Source organism: Rhinolophus hipposideros (genome assembly GCF_964194185.1).
Source record: "Rhinolophus hipposideros genome assembly, chromosome: 7".
NCBI lineage: Eukaryota > Metazoa > Chordata > Mammalia > Chiroptera > Rhinolophidae > Rhinolophus > Rhinolophus hipposideros.
The window spans coordinates 7,795,151-7,817,968 of NC_138053.1; the positions used below are offsets into that span (position 1 = coordinate 7,795,151).

A 22,818-nucleotide genomic window follows, 5' to 3' on the forward strand; every position below is an offset into this window, starting at 1 on the left:
GATTATTCAGTATGAATTTGTACCAACTGGACACACAGGTAACCAAGTTTACTGTTTGGAAGTGCTGAAAAGGCTGCGTGAAAAAGACAAAAACAACCTGAACTTTTCGCCAACAATCCATGGCTCTTGCATCACGACAATGTACCAGCTCACACGGCACTGTCTGTGAGGGAGTTTTTAGCCAGTAAACAAATAACTGTGTTGGAACATCCTCCCTCCAAACCCGATCTGGCCCCCAATGACTTCTTTCTTTACCCAAAGATCAAGGAAATATTGAAAGGAAGACACTTTGATGACATTCAGGACATCAAGGGTAACATGACGACAGCTCTGATGGCCATTCCAGAAAAAGAGTTCCAAAATTACTCTGAAGGGTGGACTAGGCGCTGGCGTCAGTGCATAGCTTCCCAACGGGAGTACTTTGAAGATGACTGTAGTGATATTCAGCAATGAGGTATGGAGCACTTTTTCTAGGATGAATTCGCGAACTTAATTGTCTGACCTCGTATGTACACATACACATCATTGCATCACTGGGGCTATAGCCCGGATGCTGTTGCATTGTGGACACTTACTTATTTTCCAGTGTAACTTACGTACAGTAAAGTGCACAAATCTTCAATGTACTGCTTCATAGCTTACGCAGATAAACTCCCCTATAAATGCTTGGTCATGATAGGACACACTACCCAGCGTGCCAGAAGCTTTTCTGTTTTCTACTCATGACCCTCACTCCAAAGGTAACCACTATTCTCATGTCACTCACCATAGATTACTTTGGTCTGTTCTTGAAGTTAAACTATAAATAGTACTCTTCTATGTAAGGGACTCTGATATGTTTGGCTTCTCTTGTTCAACATTATATCTGTGAGATTCATCCGTGTTATTGCATGTCGCAGTAGCTGGTTCTTTCTCATAGCTGCAGGAACTTAATCCTTTTTGTTGTTTACTTCTTATTCAAAAAATTTTTTAAATAAATTCATTCATTCATTCATTCATTCATTCATTCACTGGTTCATTTATTTTAAGGAAGGCGCAGTTCACAGTCGCCCATCTGGGGATCAAACCGGCAACCTTGGTATTATTAACACTATGCTCTAACCAACTGAGCTAACCGGCCACCCCCAACATTTTCAATAGTAACAGCTACATTTATTATAGCATATACTCTGTGCTAGGCACTGTTCTAAACCCTTTACAAATTCAGCTTATTTAATTCTCACAATAACCCGACAAAGTGGGTACTGTTATTATACCAACAAGTCCGTGATCCTATCAGATGGAAGTAGTTCCCTGTTATTCCTAGTTTACCCAGTGTTTTCATCATGAATGGATGTTGAATTTTGTCAGTTGCTATTTCTCCATCAGTTATGATGATCAGAGGGAGTTTTAAAGCCCATTGATACAGTGAATTACATTGTGTTTGAATATTGAACCAACCTGTATTCCTGGAATAAACTTCACTTGATTATGATGTAGTATTCTTCTTATATGTTGCTGCATTGAATTTGCTAATATTTACAAGATTTTTGGATCTCTGTTTATGAGGCACGTTGGTCTGTAGTCTTTCTTTCTTTCTTTCTGTCTGTGGTTTCAGTACGGGGCAATACAGGCCCCATGAAATGAGTTGAGGAGTCTTATTTTCTGACAGATGTTGTGTAGAATTGGTATTATTTCTTCCTTAAATGCTTGATAGAATTTAACAGTGAAGCTGTCTGTTCCTGGTGTTCATTTTTGGTGATGGTTTTAGCTACTAATTTAAATTCTTTTAGAGAAATCTTTAGGTTATCTACTTTTCTTGGATGAGCTCTGTACTTCATGTTTATTTAGAAATTTGTCCATTTCATCTAAGTTATCAAATGTTGGCATATTCTTGTTCATAATTTCCTTTTAATGTCTGTGGAATCTAATGATGTCCCCTTTCATTCTCTATATTGGTAATTTATGTCTTTTTCTTTTCTTTTTTTTCCTGATCAGCTTGGCTGGAGGTTGATCCTATTTAAAGGCAACAAATGTATCAAAAGTTATATAAATTCAAATCTGGTTGAGAATTTAAGGATTTTTTTTTAAAAGAGAAAAACTTTTTGTTTAAAGATGCTTTTATTAATATAATTACGGAGGAACTCAGAATGGACTTCAGAAACAGACACACATTTTAATTCAAGCCCCACCACTTTCCAGCTGTGTGACTCCCACCAACCACTGAAACTGATCTGAGCATTGATCTCACTGAGAAGGACGTGATAGTCACCTCAGTGGAAGGAGGCTGACACACTCACACACAGGCGCCCGCCCGGCCCAGTGCTTGCATGTAGCGGGGAGCCACTGTACTGTCATTTAGCAAAGGGAGCCGTCGGAAACGACTGCTGAAATTACCCATTTGTGGAGTACTCGTCCATTTTCCTGGGCAAGTTTCTCCTTTGCTGATCCCACAGCACTTTGAAACCGTGTATTTCACTGCATTTCTCACCTTTGACTGCAGTGTGTCCTTGACCAGATTGGGAACTTCTGCACGACGGGGCCATGTTTCTCTCATCTTTTCTTCCTCGTGCCCGCATATATTTATGTACGTGATCAAAAATACTTCAGTAAATAAAGACGAGGGAAATAATTAATAATGGTACATCAGACCAGTGGACTATTGGGCAGCCAAAACAAACCACACATCATCAAAAAGGATATCCTCTAGCAGCATGAAAAAATATTTTATAAAATAGAATATACTTTATCTGCTTTTAGCATGAGTGTATGTATCTGTGTGTGTGTAATATATTTATGTATGGAAAAAATGAAGAAGACTCTAGAGAGAAAGTAGCTGTGTGGGTGGCCAGCTTCTGGCCTGACTTTTCACCCTTTAACATACACATTTGAGCAGGGGGAGACGAGGCGAGGAGGTGGTCAGTGTCCTGTGGCTGGAGACTGCGCAGGGAGGGGCTGGAATTCCTGGCACCAAAGGTGGTGGAGGTGCCTGGGTGCGGCAGGCCCCAGAGTCCCGCCTTCCTTTTTCTCTGTCGTGGTTTGCAGATACCAAGTCTTCCGTCTTGGAGCCAGAAGGCAGCAGTGTCTGTGTGCAGACCGCATTGGGTTTGCAGTGACATAATTAGGATGTAATGATGGTGTGTTTGGGGGAGTCGGAAGGCCAGTTACCCCAGAAGAAGCTGCTTGTTAAAGCTGAGAGCTAGCTCTGTGTGTGAAGCACAGACTGTTCTTGGGACCAATTTTTTAATTGAAAGAATTAATACTTCCCCCTTCCTGCCTTTTTTTAGAGGTCTGCCCTAAGCCTCCCAGTGTCTCTTCCTCTTTCTCCAGTCTTTAGGATACGCTGTGGGGTCACGTATCACTGTGTATGTCTGCCCTTGCTTTCTACAGCTCTTATTTACTGTAAACTAGAACTGTGCGTGTGCGCGCGTACACTCGCGTTTAAAGCGTTCAGTGAAAGAGATCCAAGAATCGGTATTTAAGTATTAATTCAGGTCAGAGAGTTGGTGTCCCCTCCTCCCCCACATTGTCACCAATCAGCCAGTTCAGTTCAATGAACATTAATTTGGTTGGTCTGTGTCCCAGGCTCCCGGGGTGGCAGATACTCTGTCATTAAACCCAGATTACCCAGCCTTCTGTTGGCACACGCCTGATGGGGGGCTATGCCTCATACCTGCTCATTCTCTTTCCAGGCCCCTTTGTCAGAAAGTTATGTCTCTGCCCTCCATGTCCAGGCCCCACTTCTGCACTCTGAGGCCTCTCCCACCTGTTTTCTGACTACCCAAAGAAGGGTCAGCCGCCTCTAAATCTTCTTTTCTTTGGGGTAGTAAACCTTTCCAGTTCCTGGACTGTTTCTCGTGTGGCGTGTTTTGGGGGCTGTTCCATTCTGGGCACTCTTTCTGATTGTGTTGCACTTTGTCTTGATGCCAAGTACGGAGCCCACCTGTATCTCTATTTACCCAGCCTTCCTTAGTTCACTTGGGAAGGCTGGGTGGGCATCGGCCCATCCCACTCCTGTTTCTGTAAAGGGGGGGGGGCAGCTTCACCGTCCGTGCTGCAGGCGTGCTGCATGGAGGCAGGACCCTCCGGGGCGGGGGGGGGTGTTCTGATCGCTCTCTAGGGGTTCCTGTCAGACTGTCACCCCTGTTTCTGCTGATACACTGGAGGCAGAAGCAGCCTCCAGAACTGGTTTGCCCAGCATCTGAGTAAACCAAGGCAAGTCCTCAGCTTTCTGTGTTTCTCTTTTCCTTGTTTGTATTCAGAATTAATTGAGGCAAAGGAGGGGTCAGGAGGATGAACCAGTATGAACTTTGTTAGAAAAACCTGGTCCTTCCTCCTGAGTCTCTCCTTTACGCTTACGCAGCTCCCACTCTCACAAACAGGCCTTTATTCTCTGCCACTGCCAGCTGGGGGTCCTGCAGTTTAACTCGGTTCTGACACTACCCGCCTGGAGATGGCATCAGACCCCACAGGTCAAGGTTAAGGGCTCAGTTCCACATGGCTGCTCCCACCCACTTCAGATGCCAATCACAAGTCCAGGTGGTCACCAGTGGGCTACAAATGGCGGTTCCTGTGTCCCCCTCCTCAGGTTCAATTTTGCTAAAACAGCTCACAGAACTCAGGAAAGCAGTTGATTGCCAGTTTATTGAGAATACGATAAAGGATACACAAATGAACACCCCAATGAAGAGACACAAAAGGGGAGGTGTGGGAGGGTGCTGAGCACAGGAGCTTCTGTCCCCGTGGAGTTGGGGTGCGTCACCCTCGCAGTACCTGCATGTGTTCACCTGGAAGGTCTCCAAACCCCGTACTGTTGGGATTTTTATGGTGGCTTCTTCATGTAGGCATGGTCAGTTGTTCACTCCATCTCCAGTCTCTCTCCTCTCTCTGGAGACGGGGGGCGGGGGGGGGGTCGTAGGGGGAAGACTGAAAATCCCACACTTCTCACTGTGGCTTTGTCTTTCTGGCGACCAGCCCCATCCAGGAGCCCACCCAGAGTTGCCTCATTAGAACAAAACACACTCCTATGACCCAGGAAATTCCAAGGGCTTTAGGAGCTCTGTGCCAGGAACAGGAGGCAGAGACCTATATTTATATATATATGTATTTCCTATTCTCTCACAGAACTGCTGGGAAGTATCTTGTACCCATAAATTGCCCTGTGCTAACTTTTAATAGTGTTATTAAGTTATACCCACAGAAGGCCCTGGAGTACATTGCCAAAGGCGTAGGGCAGCAGTGGGCTCCCCTCAGTTGGGGTTCAGGCCAGGTGGCTGAGGCCCCAGAGAGGCTGATTGACACAGGACCGAGTGTCTCTCCACGACCAGATGCAGTTCAGTGGCTGCCGCTGTGGGGCTTTGTCAGCTCGCCTTATGCTGAGTGATGCCGGCTCTTCTGCCTACTTCCTGCCAAGTCATGCCTTCCCAGACCAGCTCTCCTGGCTGCCTTCCTCTTTCACATCATTGCATCACACGTAGTGGCAGTCATGTGCCTCCACATCATACCCATAAGCCCTGTTATCTGGGGGAAAGGTCGTCAGCTGGGGGCGTTTGGGCAGCTGCTGTGGCACGTTAGCCTGAGCGTGTTCTAGCCTCGACTGCCTTGGTCAAGGCTCCGTGACTGTATTGATGTTGTGGGTGCAAACACCATTGTACGGGGTCACTTCCCTATGGCATGGTCCTTTCTCACCATGCCACACCCTCGTCCTGTCACCAACAGCTGCCCAGGGCCCAAAGACCTTAGCCACATCACTTCAAAGGCTGTCTCTTCCCACCCTTACCCCCACACGCATACAGAGGCACCCGTGTGCCCGGCTTGAGTGCCACCAGCTGCTGCAGCTACTGCTCTTTCATGCTTTAGGCCTTGGTCCATGCTTCCTCTGCCTGGGACTTCTCTCATCTCTCTCTATCCGACTGGTGGACCCTGTTCATTTCTCATGACCCAGCTCAGATGTGGGTGCAAACTGTTTGTTTTGGACCGTCTTCCTTTCTTCACCCTCAGAGCTCGGTTTCCCCCCACACCTGGCCTCCCCGTGGCATTGTCACTGTTGGGATGGATATGCCTATAGGTGACAGCAGTGAGTTGGCGCCCTGCAGCCCCCAGCAGTGTAGTGGCAGAGAAGACCTGATGAAAGACAGCATTTAAATAAGATGTAGAGTGTTGTAATACACAACATGTTCAGGGTACAATAAAAAACTCACCATACTAAGGACTAGGACGATCTGAACTTGCTGGGCAGAAGCCAACATCCAGATGGCACAGATGTTGCACTCAGACAAGATATAAAGAAGAGCCAAACGGACGTCTTAGAACTGGAAAATACAGTACAAAAACACCCCAAAAAACTCAGTGGCGGGCTCTGCCGTGGAGTGGAGAAGACAGAGGAAATCACCAGTGACCTTGAGGATCAAACAGTGGGAATCACCCAGTCTGAACAACAGAGAGAAACCAGACTGAGAACTGAACAGACCCTCAGGGCTGCGGGACCTAATAAAACACACTCATGTCCTAGTCCCAGGAGAGGAGAAAGACGGGGCTGAAAAAGTATTTGAAGAAATAATAGCTGAAAAGTCCTCCAATCTAATGATTCAAGAAGCTTAGAGAACCTGAAACAGTATAATCCCACAGTAATCTGGCCACATCTTGGTTTAGATGACAAAGTTTGTTAGATGTGTAAAGTTGTGAGCTAAAGAGGAATCTGTTCCGATTGCTCTTTTGAGCACTGCTCTTTAGCAGGCTGCCTTGGAGAGGTGCTTTCCTCTGAGCTCTCAGTCTCTGGAGAATGAGCTGTTAGGCAAGAGCAGGCATTGTTTCCTGTAGGTTTTCCCTCACCTTGAAGCCACTAAACCTTGGCAGAGGTTTGTGAACCTCAACAGACCTGTTCCCACTGCAGCTGGGGGATGGATGCCAGAATCTCATCTGGGACGCCTCAAGGTGACAGTGACTGTTTGCTGCTGGGTGATTTGCATGCGGAAGGGGCTGACTAAAGCGCGTGCTGGCTTCTTTCCTTCCTTCCTTGTTGCTGCTTCAGGTGATGGGCTCATTCTTATGTCAGTGCCGGGTTGGTTGATCTTGTTTACTGACCAGAGATTGCATATAGCAAATGAAAGCCCCAACCACTTCCTGCAAGGGAATTTTACGCTCCAATGTTATAAACGGTTGGATGGGGGAAGGACGCTTCTGTTGTTGCCTCTGCTCTCTCAGAAGCTGGTGAAGCTCCTGCCGCACTTGTGGCCTCCAGTGTGCCAGGCGGCCTGCTGGCTGGCACGAGGACTAGAGTTGCTAACCTTGGGCCGCAGGATCAGCAGGAACTGGCCAGCTGCTGAAATTCAGGGGGAATAGCACTGGTCTGTCTGTCTGTCTGTCTGTGCCCTTTTCTGTATGTATGTTGCCTTTTATAATAAAAATGAAAATTTATAATAAAAGATCAAATCAGGTCTGCTCTATTTGGGTGGTCTCTTGACTTACCCCCTTTTCTATGCCTCATTTTACAGACGGGGGTCATTAATGCCTGTTGCCGGGAAGGGGCTTACCAGAGGTGACAGGGCTGTGGCAGGAGCCTGGTCTAGTTAAGAAGTTACTCTTTCTGTTTTCTCATGTCCATTTCTTTTCTGTTCCCAAGAAATGTTGCATTTGGCCCCACGAGCTCTGCACTGGCTAATGTTCTTCCTTTCCACTAAACATGGAAAGAAGAAATCAGTCACAGGGCAGAAAGATCACATAGGGTTCCCCTAGTCCCCTTAGGGTGCCTGTGGGGACCTCAGACAGTCTTGTGGTCACCCTCCCACACCTGAAATGGAGAACACTCATCAGGCAGGACGTCCAAAATTGTCCCATCAGAATATTTCACAGGTGGTTGGAGCACCAGGCTCCTAACGCTGAGGTCACCGGTTCGATTCCCACATGGGCCAGTGAGCTGCACCCTCTGCAGCTAAGATTGTGAACAACTGCTCTCCCTGGAGCTGGGCTGCCGTGAGCAGCCAAAGGTTGGCGTGGCCTACTGTGTGCTGCCAGGAGCAGCCGGCAGCCAGCGTGAGTGGCTAGCAGCTGGCGAGAGCTGCTGTGAGCGGCCTACCGACGACTAGCGACCGACTGCCTCAGCCAGGGGTAGCGCAAGGCTCATAATAGCAGCATGGGCCAGGGACCTGGGTCCTACACAACTAGACTGAGAAAGAACGGCTTGAACTGGAGGGTGGGGGGAAGGGTGAGGCGGAAAAATGGGGGGGGGGAGAAAGACTCACAGCAGAGGAAGGTAACTTTGTGTTGTAGGGTCTTGGATCCCAGACTGCTGAGGTGCCAGGCGCAGGGCACCACAGCAAACTCCCAGAGGTGTCTAATTTTCTAACGCAGGGCAAGTCCATATCTGTGTGCGTCAGTACTAGCTGGGGTGCTTCAGTTTCAGTGTTCGGCCTTCTGCATTTCTTTTGATGACTTGGTGTCTTACAAAGCTAGGTTTTTGGTGGTTCTTTAGACCTATTTCCCGGATGGAACTAAGTTTGGGCCTAGAGTACCAAGAAAATTTTACTGAAATACCAGGGGCTCCATGACCTGAGAAAGTTTGGGAACCTCTGTCCTAGGGGGTTGCCAAATGGGCACACTACCACCCCAAATTTGTTTTAAATCTGCATGCTTCAAGTTACCGATTCTTGGGCAGGGATTCAGAGATGCAGGCTGGAGAGGTGGGTGGGTGTTTGTGTGAGCTTCAGTGTGAAAATAATGGTTTAGGTGAGATAATAATGGTTTAACAGCTTGTTCATGGCTTCAGCCCCAAGGCACGTATCCTAGTGTGGGGAGTGTGGCATCGAGGCGTTTCCTCCCAGGTTGACTTTCTTCTTGCCAGCCTGCCAGCCCTTCCTTCCCACCGTGTGCCAGATTCAGAGGTGCCCACAAATCTGGTCTTCCCTCAGGAGCTCACAGCAGAGCAGCGGGGAGACACATGTGCAGTAGGTCTTCCTACTCGGGTGCTGAGCATAGCTCTCCCCTGGGAAGCTCTCCCCTGGGGCCCCCTTTCTAGTTTGGCCATCCAGGCAGCTCCTTACCCATTTGGACCCTCCAGTTCCTCATTGTAGATCGGCCTCAGATAAATAGCCTCAGATAAATGATCGCCAGGTCCTTTCCAGCGCTCTGCAGCTCTTGTCTGTCTGAAGTTTCACACCTCCGAGTCAAAGCTCCTGGGAACAGCCTCAGTTCTGCTGAGACCCCAGCTCCGATTGCCGGCAGTGTGCAGTGGGCTGGTGAGGGCTTCAGGGCCTCACCCCTACCTGCTTCGGGGAACCAGTCACATTCCCAGTGGGAGTGCCTGCTTGTTTCTGCAGTGGTGCAGGGATTTGTGATGTCCTGACTGTGAGCTAAGACAGAGAGGCCTGACGTGCTGCAGGAAGCAGTAAGTGCAAGTATTAGAAACAGTAAGAATGGAAAAGAGTGGACTTAGCCTCACAAACTGTGTTGTAATGATATATTTGCATTGTGCCTTTCAGAACATAAAACCAGTCCATAATCTGTGTGCCACACTTTGCTAATCCAGCTACTCTAGAATCCTGTGCTCATTTAGCCACAAGTTGATTCTAGGGGCTCATTATTTGCCAGGGTGTGAACAAAGTGAAGTCCCTGCCTTTGTGGGCTGACCCGTAGTTAGGGAGATGGCCAGAGGGGGGAAAATGTATGTCAGGGAGTGGTCAGCGTGTGAGGGGCAAGAGAAGGGAGAGTGACCAGATAGCTAGTCAGGCAAAGTCTCTGAGATGGTAACATCTGGAGACCTGAAGGAAGCCAGGGAGAGAGCCCTGGGCAACATGTTAACATGTGCAAAGGCCCTGAGGCCAGTGTGACTGGTGAGTGTGAGGAAAGGGCAGAGCAGTGAGAATCTAGTGGGAGTGGTATCCAGGGGCCAGGTCATATGGGCGTATAGGCCAGATAAGGACTCTAGGTTTTGTACTAAGTATGAAGCCATTGAGGGTTTTGATTAGGGAGGTGAGTGATCTGACTTACTTTTTCAAAGAATCCCTCTGGCTGCTGCGAGGAGAAAGGCCTATTAGGAGTCTATTGCAGTGGTCTGGGTGGCTTGAACCAAACATATTAAAAGAATGGAGTTGTGTGAGCACCTACCACAGTCTCCGTTGCCTTCTATCACACCATTGCCCAGAAACCACCCACCAGGAAGGAACTTTCTCTGGAGTTTGCAGTCAGTTTGTTTGTATGTGTCAACAAACAGTCTTTTAGCTTCGTGTGCATTAGCTCCCCCCTTGGTAAAGTAAGGGGACAGGGTGACCTGAGTTGGAAGGTGCGGGGACTGAGTGGAGTCCACTGACTGCTGCCCTTTGAGGGATGCCAGCTAGGGGCTTTCCCATGTCAGCACGTTAGTTCTGGCCAGAACCCCCAGCTGGTTCCGGCAGGGTTTTGAGTGCTGTCTCCTATTTGTGGTCCTTCCAGAGTCTATGAATCTATCCCAGCAGGCCCTCTCTCTCCATGGCTTTGTGAGAGCTTGACAGAAGGCTTGTGGGCGTGACAGACGACTGACAAGGTTGGAAAGAAAGACATGACTAATACTGGGTAAATATTAAATGTGTTTATAAGTTAGTACTTAAATATAAACAGTACTCTCTGTGGACACTGGAGTTAGGTTTTGCCTTTAATGTAAGATATCACAAGGAAGAAACTGAGTTTATCTCAAGGAACTCAGCCATTAGACAGCCCCTCAGATTAATGAGAAAGCAAAAAATGAAGTTGGAGGGCCATTTCTGAATGGCCCATTCCCAAGAGGGCTGATGCCAGGAGTGTCAGACGCTCGGGTGCTCTAACTGCTCAGGCCGGCCCTGTGGTTTCCTGGAGGCAGTGTCAGCTAACAGAGGTCAGATACGAGGCAGTCTCCTGTTGCCTGAGTTGCTGAGATATGACAGGCATTCCTGCCTGTCTGGGAGTCACGGGTGTGGCGACGGCAGCCCCTTTGGTAAGAGCAGTGATTACCAGCAAAATGGAATGGTGCAGTTCCAGAGCTGAGCCCAGCCTCATTGCTCAGTGACAAAAGTGCACTTCTGAGGTTGCATGTACTTTTTTTTTGGCCTTTGGTGACTCATATCAGATCTACCTACCTGCCAGGTTTCAAAGGTAGAAGAGCCAGTTGAACATCTTTCAAGGGATCTAATTAGGTTGGTGTGACCCAAGACCACCCTCGGGTTCGGTGATTCACCAGGACTCACAGAACTCAAAAAAGCTGTTCATTCCCAGTTACGGTTTATTACGACAGAAGGGTACAGACTAAAATTCGCATAGGAAAAGGCTCCATAGGGTGTCGTCAAGGAGAAACCAGGAAATCTGTCTTTGCAGCTTCCAGTTGTCCTGGAGTCACATGGACAGTGTTTAATTCTCCCAGCAGCCCTGTGTGACGGTGCATGTGAAGTGTCGCCAGCGAGGAAGCTCACTTGAGCCTGGTGTCCTGGGTTGTTTTCAAGAGTCAGCCATAAAAGGCGTGGAACGCCGGTGTCTCTAAGCTTGCTTAGTCTCCAGCACCCCAGAGGCCAGGCTGATACGTGATTTAGAGTCCCAAGCATTCACCCTGAAGGACATTGCTGGCATGAACTGTCTGCATATACAAAGACATTCTTACTAGGCATCATATTTCAAGGGCCCAGAGGTTATTCCCCAGGAGCCACCCAAGAGCCTGTCCTGAAGACCTGCATGTGCAGAGTTTGGGGCAACCCCAGCCTGCCGCACATTTGGGGAAACTGATTGTGGTGAAGTGGTCACCTCTGTCATGTGGAACCAGCCCCTCTGCTCTGTCTTATGTCGCTGGAGGATGCTTGGTGGTTCCAAGAGTCTGTGGCTTCTGTTCTCTCTTTGCAGGGGGGCCCAGTCCTAGCTCCAGCTGGAGCCTACACCTAAGGTACCCCCTGGGCTGGGCTGAGCCCATGAGGGCCACTTGCTGTTTTAGTTGCTATTCAGGGTTATATCCATGTGCTGGCGGGGGCCTTGCTGAGAAGGAAGCTTCTGCCCTGGTGCTTAGCCTATTCCTTCAGCCCTTGGGGCATGAGGCCCAGGCTGATACTTTCGGGGAGGGGCCTCCCCAACAGGCCTTAGGTGGACCCTGCCCTTCCCTACTGAAGTCTGTCATTTTTCTCTCCTGACAGTTTCTTGATCAACATGGAGGATTCCAACATAGACACCAGCGCCACCACGTCTGAGACGATAGCTGAAGAAGTGTCTCTTTTCAGCATGCCGGACATAATTCTGTTTTCACTCATCGTGGGTCTCCTAACCTACTGGTTCCTCTTCAGAAAGAAAAAAGACGAAATCCCTGAGTTCACCAAAATTCAGCCAACGTAAGTGAACTTCTTGGGATTTCTCTTTCTCAGCATTCTAGAGTGCTTGGAAGTCTCCATTGATCCAAGGAGCATTCTGTACTTAGGCCTCTGTCAGGATGGAGCCAGCTGAGAGAGACACAGGTCCCTTGCAGCATTTGGGGTCCAGTCTTGGCTTTTGCCTACGGGTCGACAGACAGTGCTTCAAATCTACCTTATATTTACACAGCACTTCAGAGTTTGCAAGGTCCTCATGTCTGTTTTACTTGAACTTCACAGGACTATACAGAGTGGAAGGCACTATTTTACAGATTAGGTAAACTGAGATTCGGGAATGTACAAGGCACTAGCCGCGGTCATGCGCCCAAGCAGAGCTGGAGCTGGCACTGTGTTTATTTTACTCTAGACCCCTACGTGACCTTTCCATTTTGTAAACAGATGGGATCATAGAGCTGCTGTTTGCACAGGACCATAGAGCCAGGCAATTACTTCTTTTGCAATTTCCTTTCAGTCCTTTTCATTTCCGTCAAGGAGAGAATTGCAGTTTGGTACGAATATGTCCTTTTTACCTAACACTTGCTAATTTCTTTTTTTACATGAAGAGAGCCACCTCAAGCTTAGAGCTTTGGGCAGCAATAGTATAAGAGGAAAACCCTTTTTTCCCTCTACTCCCAATACTTCTGTGACCAGGTGTGGAGGAAGTTTTCCCCACAGCACGCAGTTCTCTGACTCTCGTGACACCACCCGCCTGGAATTGGCGTCAGGTCCCACAGGTTAAGGGCTCAATCCCATGAGACTCCTCGCCCCCTCCGATGCCCGTCTCAAGTCCAGGTTGTCGTCTATGCTTCTAACCAACCAACCAGCTATAAATCAGAGGTTCCCAAACCTCCTTTTCAGGTTTCATTAATTTGCTAGAGTGGCCCACAGAACTCAGGAAAAGAGTTGACTTACTAGGTTACAGGTTTATGATGAAAGGAGAAGTTACTAGTTCAAGGTCCGTGTGCCCGAAACTTCAAAGGGCCAAAACTCAAAATGTCAGAGTTTGGAATAAGGGAAGTTTTATTGATCGAGAAGGCACCAGTTTGAGAAGACAGGGGACTTGAATGCTTCTGCAAATCCATTTTAGGGGCGCCCCAAATTCAGTTGTCTGATGTCAGGTGAAGGGAGGAGGGGCAGGGCCAGAGGTGGGTGGGGACTGGAGACAGTAGGAGGTGCCCACAAGGATGGATGCAAGGGGTTGTGAAGTCTCCTCGAAGCACGACAGATTCTTCCAGCTCTTCAGGAGTGGCCATCTGACTAAGGGCTGTGTTTTTTGTTTTGTTTTGTTCTCGTCAACTTTTTAAAAATTAGTTTCAGGTGCACAAAACAATGTAATAGTTAGACATTTATCATTTATATCCCTCACACAGTGACAACCCCCGTCCCCCCATCTGACATCGCATACAGCCATTACATTTCCACTGTCTCTCTTCCTAATGCTGTACTCCGCTTCTTGTAACTATTATATATATAAAATTGTAGTTGACATTCATTATTGTTCAGCTTCAGGGGTACAGTGCAGTGATCAGGAATCTACATCATCCCTGAGGTGGTCTCCCTAATGAGACACGTGTCCATCAGATACCCTACAAAATCTTTACAACATTATTGATTACATTCCCCAAATTGACTTTCGTATCCCTGTGGCAATCTTGTGGTGCTTTCTAATCCTGACTAGGGGCTGTTTTTTTAAAATACTCAAGCCTGAAGCAGAATTCCTCTAATTAATTAGCATACCTGTAGCAGGAGCTGTTAGCCTGAGGGTTATGGGACAAATGCAGGCTGTAGCATTTCACTGTTACAATTCTCCCTTTTTGTTTATCCCTCAGTCTTGAGGGAAATAGGGCAACTGGGTTCCAGGCTCTACAGGAAGGAGGAATAACTTGTAAGAAGGAGTTAGATTTGTCTGCCCATCGCGCCCCTCTTATCCGGCTCTTACAGTGTCACACGCCCACTTCTGATGGTCCCTGAGCCTTGGACAGGGTAATCTGGGTATTCAATTTATAAGCAGAGATCACAGCAACAGTAGAAGCGGTAGGACAGGAACCTACTATGAGACAAAGAATAAAAAGCTATGAAGGCAGGCAGTGTGACAATCTGATAGATTCTCCTAGTCTGAACTCTGAATCTCTCTGATGTCATCATGTGCTCAGGCAGACCTTCTGTGGCTTACACAGCACCAGTCACTGAGACACAGCTGATGATTTCTCTGAAGTTTACATCATGTCATCTAGCTGCAGTCTGCAATTGCAAGGGAAAACAAAACAAAACAAAACAAAAACAGTTTTAGTTCTCAATAATTCCAAGACAAAGGATGGAAGGAAAATGAAACACTAGTTGAGAGGGTTGCATCCAAATACTTGCAGTAGAAAAATTCTGTTCACAGGTGAAAAATAAAACTAAAGATAATTAACTGAACTAGAGTCTAATATCCACAATTGCGCATTATGGTTTCCATTGAAGCAGTTTTTCTCTCTAAAGTCACGCTCATTTTTATCAAAGATAGGCAGATGAAGACTAATTTCATTGCATAGTTTAGTTTCAATAAAGTTGGTCTGTTATTTGCATAAGTACAACAAGAAGAGCAACTGATCATACTTGTACAAGCTCCTTTAAATCTGCTTTGCTGGAATTTCATAAGGAATCTCCAGATTGAACTTCAGTTAGCCTCTCAGGGCTAAGAAGCCAAGCCATATCCTGCCATTAGACTTCACTTGCACTACCTTTAGATTTCGGTGTATTTCTCAGGTTCTTGAGGTCCCTGAAAATGTCTGGAGGTTCTTCCTTTGCCATCTCCCGGGAAAGCAACCTTTGTTCCTTACCAGAAAGACTGCTGTGAAACATGGAAGCAAAGTCCCAGGCTGTTTTTCCAGGGGGCTTTTATTGGCTTCCAAAGTCACTCATAATTCCTTAAAGCTTTCTGGTGATAGCCTGAGTCTGTGCATGTCTGTTCCAAACATGATATTCCAGCCTGATATTCCAATTGTATCCTATCATAAAGAGAACAGATTCCTATTGAATTTATGCAAACAACCATATTGCCATGAAAATAATAATACTTAATTCAGTCTCCAAATTTCTGGACGGATCAGGTAGGAAGAAAAATATGTGTTTCAATACTGCTTACAAAGGTAAAATGTATCAGACTGCTGTAAGGAGAAAAAAAAAAGAAACCAAGTTACCTTGAAACATACTTGCTAAAGTATCAGAATAAAACAATATGGTGTCTGCTCTCTTGGGCCCTGAAGGAATTCATGAGACGGGTAGACATATAGAAGGAAGATTTATTAAAGTAAGAGAAGGATTGGCTGGCAGAGTCTGCTGGAAACTACTGCAAATCACTGCCTCTCGACTTGTTTTATATTTTCTAACTAGGATGTAAGTCGCTTTGGCCTGTAATGGAATTTTCTATTGAGTTTGGCTTTCTCCATTGGAATGGGGGAAAAGTACAGTTAAACCGGTTATTCCAACCTTTGCATATGTTATTTAGATTTAAGTTGGAGCTACTAGGAGTGAATCCCACACAGACACAAAACCTCTCCCAAGTCACAGGGCCAGCACTAGGCCAATGTAAATAGAAACATTGAAACTGGTCTGCATAGTAAATGTATAGGAAGCAGAATCATTAAGAAGCAAAGAAAGAAAAGAAAGCTTTCAGAAAGTCCCAAGCTAAGTTACACTTGTTAAATCAAATTATACCAGAGATCCAAATCTCAAAATAGAAGATTTAGTGCCACCATTACAATCCTAGTGCCCCATTACAAGTCTTAACAATGTGTGTGTGTGTGTGTGTGTGTGTGTGTGTGTGTGTATACAGAGGGTGCCAAAAAGTATACACATTTTTAGAAAGGAACAAACTGTATTAAAATTGCAATACTCAATATATACTAATAACAAAAGATGACTGTAAGTCATGTGTATACATGTTTTTGGCACCCCCGTATATACGTGTGTGTGTGTGTGTGTGTGTGTATATATATATATATATATGTATATGTATACATATATATATATATGAGTTCTGATCAAAGTGTGAGTGTTTAAATAAAAAATTTATTACAGTAAAAGACGCATTGCCATTAATCCCCCTCAAAATATCACACCCTGCTTCAAACACACTTATCCCATCGTTCTCGCCACTTTCTGAAGCGGTTCTGGAGTCCTGTTTCATAGTGTCTTTACTTGCACTGTCGTGGCTGCCTCGATGTGCTGAATCATTTTGACTTTGGGGAAGAGCCAGAAGTCACATGGTGCCAGATCCAGCGAATAAGGTGAATGAGGACACACCATAATGTTTTTATTTGACAGAAATTGCCACATACCAGAAGTGAGGTGTTACACAGAATGTTGTTATGATGGAGGATGATTTACAGCACACTTTAAAACACACCTTCTCTCAACCGTAGTTCACACCCAACTGACTGCACCGAACAGGTTGAAACTTGTCACACACTGTTACTAAGGATAGATGCGCTGTTTCCCATATTGAAGATCCCTGCCTTTCTGTGGGATGGCACCCGGCAGCAGCATTCACTGTATTTTGTGATCACAACGGGAAAGGCTCCATGTCACACATCGCTTCTGGTACTGCACTCTCTGTTAAATTAAAAACATTATTGTGTGTCCTCATCTACCTCATTCACCAGATGTGGCAGCGTACGACTTCAGGCTCTTTCCCAAAGTCAAAATGACCACGAAAGGTAAATATTTTGAATCGATTCAGGACATTGAGGCAGCCACGACAGCACAACTAAAGACATTCACAAAAGACTTCCAGAACTGCTTCAGAAAGTGGCAAGAACTATGGGATAAGAGTGTTTGAAGCGAGGGGAAGTATTTTGAGGGGGATTAATGGCAATGTGTCTTTTACTGTAATAATTTTTTTTAAACACTGATTGTATTTTTTTCCACACCTCATGTTGTATAATAATTATTCCTAAAAATTTTTATCAACCTTTTAATTACATCCATTTATTAGTTCTTAATAACTCTGAGATTTCAGTCAATTAATATCCAAGCTATTTTCTTGACAAATTTCATAACGATAACAAGAGCTGATTTTTTAATAAACTCACGTAAAACAAAAATACCATATTTAATGTTAACTCTAAAAAAGATGTCTATTTAATCAAACCAAACCTAAACCAGCTTTAATATCAAATATTTTCCTAGATCACATGATCCTGAAAGGCATTTGGGTTAGTTTCTATTATATATATATATATATATATATATATATATATATATATATATATATTTTATATAAGCGCTTAATTCCTTCAAGCTAATAAAATATTATAAACTAGTACTACCTTCTGGAGGAAAAAAACACCATGCCATATATAAAACACAGATATCATAAACAGAGATCATACACATAAACAGAATTATCAATAAGTTGTAGAGAAAACGAGATTTTTCAGTTGCCCTTGACAATTTTTAAAGAGGCTGGGAAATGGAAGGGGGCGAGTGTCTGGCATGTGAAACTAGCAGCTTGTGTTTTTAAAAGTTTTCTCTCCTTTTTTTCCTTCAGTCACCTCAGCCACAGGCAGTAGTGGCTGTGTTTACATTTCTGATTAGCCAGCTGGAAGGTCTTGGGGGGGGGGGGGTGCTGAGACCTCCCTTCCCTTTTTTTTTCCCTATCAGACTTTGAAAAATCAGCCTCCCATTTTGCTAAATTTCTGATCAGTTATTAAATCCTTTAACACCCGTTCAGATATACTAATTCTCATAACCTCAGAAACTTTTTAAAAATTTCCACCTTGTTGGGAAATCTGTTGATTTTTCCTTCTGTCTTTTTGAAAATTCTCTTGTTAATTAATCTAACATCTGCATCAGCATGTGTAAGATCCAAGAAGCTTAAGAGCAAATTCAAAAGTCGTAAGACTAGTTGTATGTTGGAGAATTCTCATATAAGCACGTGTTTGTTTAAGCCAGTTTAATACCACAAATTAGCAGTACCGTTTAGTGGTAGAAATATGCCATATCTAAAACATATTAACATAGAGATCTCATAGCTTTCATTTTGAAATGCTAGCTTTTGTGTCCCAGGTATGACATAAAACTCAGGGGTAATTTGCTCAGATGACCAAAGCTTTGCCTGCCATAAAAATTCCTTTAAAGCCCTTTAAGAATTAATCTAGACTCAAAGGATGCATTCCACTTTGTCTGAGAGGACTGAGAAAGTTGGAAGCCTCAGAGAGTTAAAAAAAAGTAGCTTCAGATCGCCTGAATTTAAAGTGACAGACCCTCCCAGAGGAAGACTGTGCCAGGGTGAAGCCTGAGCACAAAAGAGCGGTTACCACACGTCTGGAGACAAAAAGGATGAGGAGGAGGGGACAAGCTTCAGGCACCGGGTCCTTTCTTACTTCCCAATCAATAAGGGAAGAAGAAGCCTCAGATCCACACGTAAATGATACACAAGACAATAAATTGAGTGCTCTCCTAACTAAGCCTCAGGTACACCAGACAAGTTACAAATTTCAATTTCAAATAGCCAAATAAACAAATACAAACGAACGGTTCACAAATCAGATACAAGTCCTACAACTTTTCCCCTTCCCAACAAGTTACCTCAAACAAATGCAAAACAAATTGGCTTTTGCCATAGAAAAAGCCTAACTGAGGGAGGAAGTTCCTGGTTGGTGGCTGGTTGTACACATGGGGTGACTTACCTCCTAAATGGAGCCTGTTGGCTCACAGATACAACATGGGTAAATTCCCAGCAGTCCTTCCTTTTTTAGACGGAAATGCAAATATCTTTGGAGAGAGAAAGGGAGAAAGAGAAAGCCAGGATAGAGAGGAAGAATTCCTTCCGTCAGATGGAGGCCTCCTAAGATGCAAATGGCCTTATTCCGAGGACAGAGCCCCCAGATTGAGAGGAAAGATGCTCTGTTGTCCATTTCAAAACAACTCGACTCACAGACAGCTGACTGAAGTCCAAAGATGTTTCTTTTCTCCAAATGTGCTGTGTGCCAAAGAGAGATCAGCACCCACTGGGGAGTCCCTCCTGAGGCCCCAAGCAAAGCGGCTCTAGCAGGTGCTTAGGACTCACAGGGGGCACCCACCCAGGATCCATCTACCCCGGGACACCGGCTCCGGGCTATGGCTCACCATTTGTTACCAGTTCAAGATTCGTGTGCCCAACACTTCAAGGGGCCAAAACTCAAAACATCAGAGTTTGGAAAAAGGAAAGGTTTCAATAAACCTTTAGTTTATTAACGGTTCAATAAACCGTTAGTGCCTTCAAGAAGGCACTAACTAGCTCAAGAAGATGGGGAGCTTTAACGCTTCCGCCAATCCATCTTAGTGTTACCGGATGAAGGTCTGGTTGCCTTCCGCTCATAAGCCAGTAATCTCATGGAGAGACAAGGATGGTGGAAAGAAAAGCAGGTTTATTCAAAATGCCGATATTCGGGAGGGTGGCGGACTCCTGTCCAAAGGCCATCTCCCAGTTCCTAGAATGGCAGAAGGTTTTATAGGTTGACAAGAAGAAGCAAAACAAAGGAAAGGGGGAGTTAGTCTTGTTACTTGTCCGGGAAAACATCTCCTAGGATCCGGTATGTTCTGTGATGGTTATCTCGAACCCGGTCTTATGGTTGATTCATATGTCATCTGACAAAAATCGCAGTCCAGAATTGCAGCTTGGTTGCCGGTGTCCAGAGGGCTGACTCAGTTTCTTGCAAGTTAGTGTTCTGATTAATTAGATTAAGGAGGTATGCATGTAGCCTTGGAAAAACATAGCAATTAAATTGGACAGTGAGGGGGAGAAACAAAGAAGAGGGGGGGGAAATGAACTACAAAATAAACTGTAATTCAGTAAACCACACTAGATTGCTAAATCCTTAAAAGTATATGTCATGCTTACATTAAAAGTGCCCCAAATTTGGTCCTCTTTTATGTCAAGGGAAGGGAGAAAGGGTGGGTGAGGCCTGGAGACAGCTGGGTGCCGACTGGGAGACAAGGGAGAGTGAGTCTAAAGCCCCCAGTGGATCCACTGACCCCCATTGGTCTGAATCAGGGTCTTGAGGCTCCTGCAAATCTTTGATAAACAGTCATTATTTTGTACATAATTTACCAGCTCTTCAGAAGAGGTACCTTTGGACAAGGGGCTGTTTTTGCAAAATCCTCAAGCCTGAAGTAGAATTCCTCTAGGTAACTAATATACCTGCCCCAGGAGCTGTTAGTCTGAAGGCCATGGGAGAAGTGCAGGCAGGAATATTTCAGTCTCTTACAGATACAACTCAGGAACAGCCAGATGGAAGAGATTCACTGGGCAAGGATAGGAACCCCATTCTCCAGCACCTTCACCTGTTAGCAGCCCTGAGGCTCTCCAAACCCCATCCTTTGGGTTTTTTATGGAGTTTTCACTATGTGGGCACGATTGATGAACTCGCTGGGCATTGGGGATTAATTCAACCTCCAGCCCCTCTCCCCTCCCTGGAGATCAAGGATGGGGCTGTAAGTTCCAACCCTGTCTGTGACCACAGTGTTGGTTCCCTTGGCTACTGGCCCCATCCTTAGGGGCTTTCCAAAGTTACTTCAGTAACAGGAACTCCAGCGTGATAGAAAGCGGCTTGTTTTGAACAACAGAAGACTCCTTTATCTCTCTTATCACTTAGGAATTTCCAAGGGTGTTAGGAGCTCAGTGCCAGAAAGAGGATGAAAACCAAATATATGTTTCCAGACAGTATCCAGCTTGACTTTACTAACACTGTTTTTATTTTGTTGATTTTTTTAACCTTCCATAAAGCTTCCTTTTAAGAAAGTTTAACTTAAAAAGTAACTTAGTTTAAATACAAATATTAAGGATGTAAGAGTTCAGAGGGTTTCTAGATATGAAAAAACGATGGTTGAGGTGTGACTAAGTGACCACACCACTGTCTCCTCACAACTGGGTTCCGTGTCATGGCTGCAACCCGGTCATGTTGCAGGGAGGTTTGAGTGGGACCTACGAGGCCAGGCCCTGTGCTGCGAGAACCCCAGGGCACAGCTGTGCCCTGCAGGGCTCCCGAATTCCACAAGGAGTTCTCCGGTACGTTTTCTCTCCCAGAAAAGTTCTAGTTCTTGGACTTGAAAGCAGATATTCAGGGAGTACAGTTCTTGTCCAGTATGTACAAGACATTGATAGGATAACAAAACCAATTTTACCATAGGCTAATTGATGTAAACAAAAGTCAAGTTCCTAGGGCATCTCGTTAATATTATAATGAAACAACATTATTGGGGGACCTGCAGTACCATTGACAGGGCATTCGTTTTACAGCTTAGAACACTCAGCAGCTATTTGCAGAGGCCCTACTAAGGCCCAGGTAGCCATGGATAAAATAGATGAAGTCCCCGTGTTTATCAAGCTTGCTCTCTAGTGCTGAGTAGGTCCTGGGCAAGACCCTTAACCTCGCTCTGCCTCGTTTTCCTCATCTGCTAAATGGAGGCAACAACCCCAATCTCATGGAGCTCTTGCAAGTATTAAATGAGGTGACATTTATGACATCGCCCAGCATTGCTCCATGGTAGCTGCTTAATGTTTGTACCAGAATGTATTTTGCACCAAGCACTAGGTGCTGTAGGAATAGACGTAGCGTTTACGGTAAAAAAGCTGAGAAGTCAGGATGTTGAAATGTGCTTTTTAAAAATGGTTTGTGAAGGGCTTTCATGTGCATTACGTAATCTGGGCCTCTGCGACAGAAGTGTGCGCTAGGCAGGATGGGTGGCCTCATCCCTGGCAGGGAAGCCACGGGCTTCTGGAATTCTAAGAAAGAAGGAACTCCCCCTGCAGAGGGATGAAGGTGTGCTGTGTGTGGGGGGGGGGGGGTTTGCAAAGGTTCTAGAAAGTGGTGCCGTCCCGGAGCCTGAGAGGGCTTTGCTGTCAGAGGGCCTGAGGAAGGATGGGGGCTGGGCAGGTGAGCTGGCAGCCAGCCCTTTCCAGCTGGCGCTGATAACAGGTGCATTCCTGGTGTGGCAAAGTATTTTTGGTGGGAAAAAACGTGGTGGTTAAAACAAGGGGACTGGTGTCCAGGTCCCAGCTTACAATGAGTGGCCTTGCATTTCCTTGTCTGTAAAATGAAGGTGTCCCTCCACCCCACTCCCACCATGAGTGAGGAGTGTGAATGTGCCAGGGGAGCACGTGGAGCCTCCGTTCTCCCCATCACTTCTCTGGCCTTGCCAGATCGACTTGAAATAAAACTCCTAAACTGTGGGAGCACTTGTATCTGGTAGATTCTAATTGTTTCTTTCTGCCAGGATGCTGAAACTGTATTTCCCTCTTCATAATCTTAAAATTTTAACCTTCAGTGTGTGGTGTCCTACCCTGCAGAGATCCTTTCCCATCCTTCATTGTATCATGTTGACAACCTGCTGTGGCCGGGGGTCTTATGGGAGAACGGTACAGGGAAATGTGTACAGTGCAGGGGTGAAGTCCTGGGCCTTACAGCTGGGTGACTAAGGCTTGGAGCCCGACTCTACCACATAGGAGCCATGTCACGTTTGCTGTTACTTAATCTTCTCAAGT

The 22,818-nt window shown here is 45.7% G+C and overlaps 1 protein-coding gene across 11 annotated transcripts in view; it reads left to right on the forward strand.

The window, feature by feature from the left end:
• Positions 1-22,818, forward strand: part of POR (cytochrome p450 oxidoreductase) — a 61,506-nt gene that overhangs the window by 14,871 nt on the left and 23,817 nt on the right. For 9 of the 11 annotated variants that reach the window (XM_081053473.1, XM_081053470.1, XM_081053477.1 and 6 more), the window contains one exon: positions 12,099-12,290. In XM_081053473.1, the coding sequence (XP_080909599.1) occupies positions 12,112-12,290 (179 nt within the window). In that variant the 5' untranslated portion in view covers positions 12,099-12,111. Of the gene's footprint in view, positions 1-10,404; positions 10,525-11,508; positions 11,855-12,098; positions 12,291-22,818 lie in introns of those variants that run through there. The other 2 variants (XM_081053471.1, XM_081053474.1) reach the window with 2 other exon arrangements.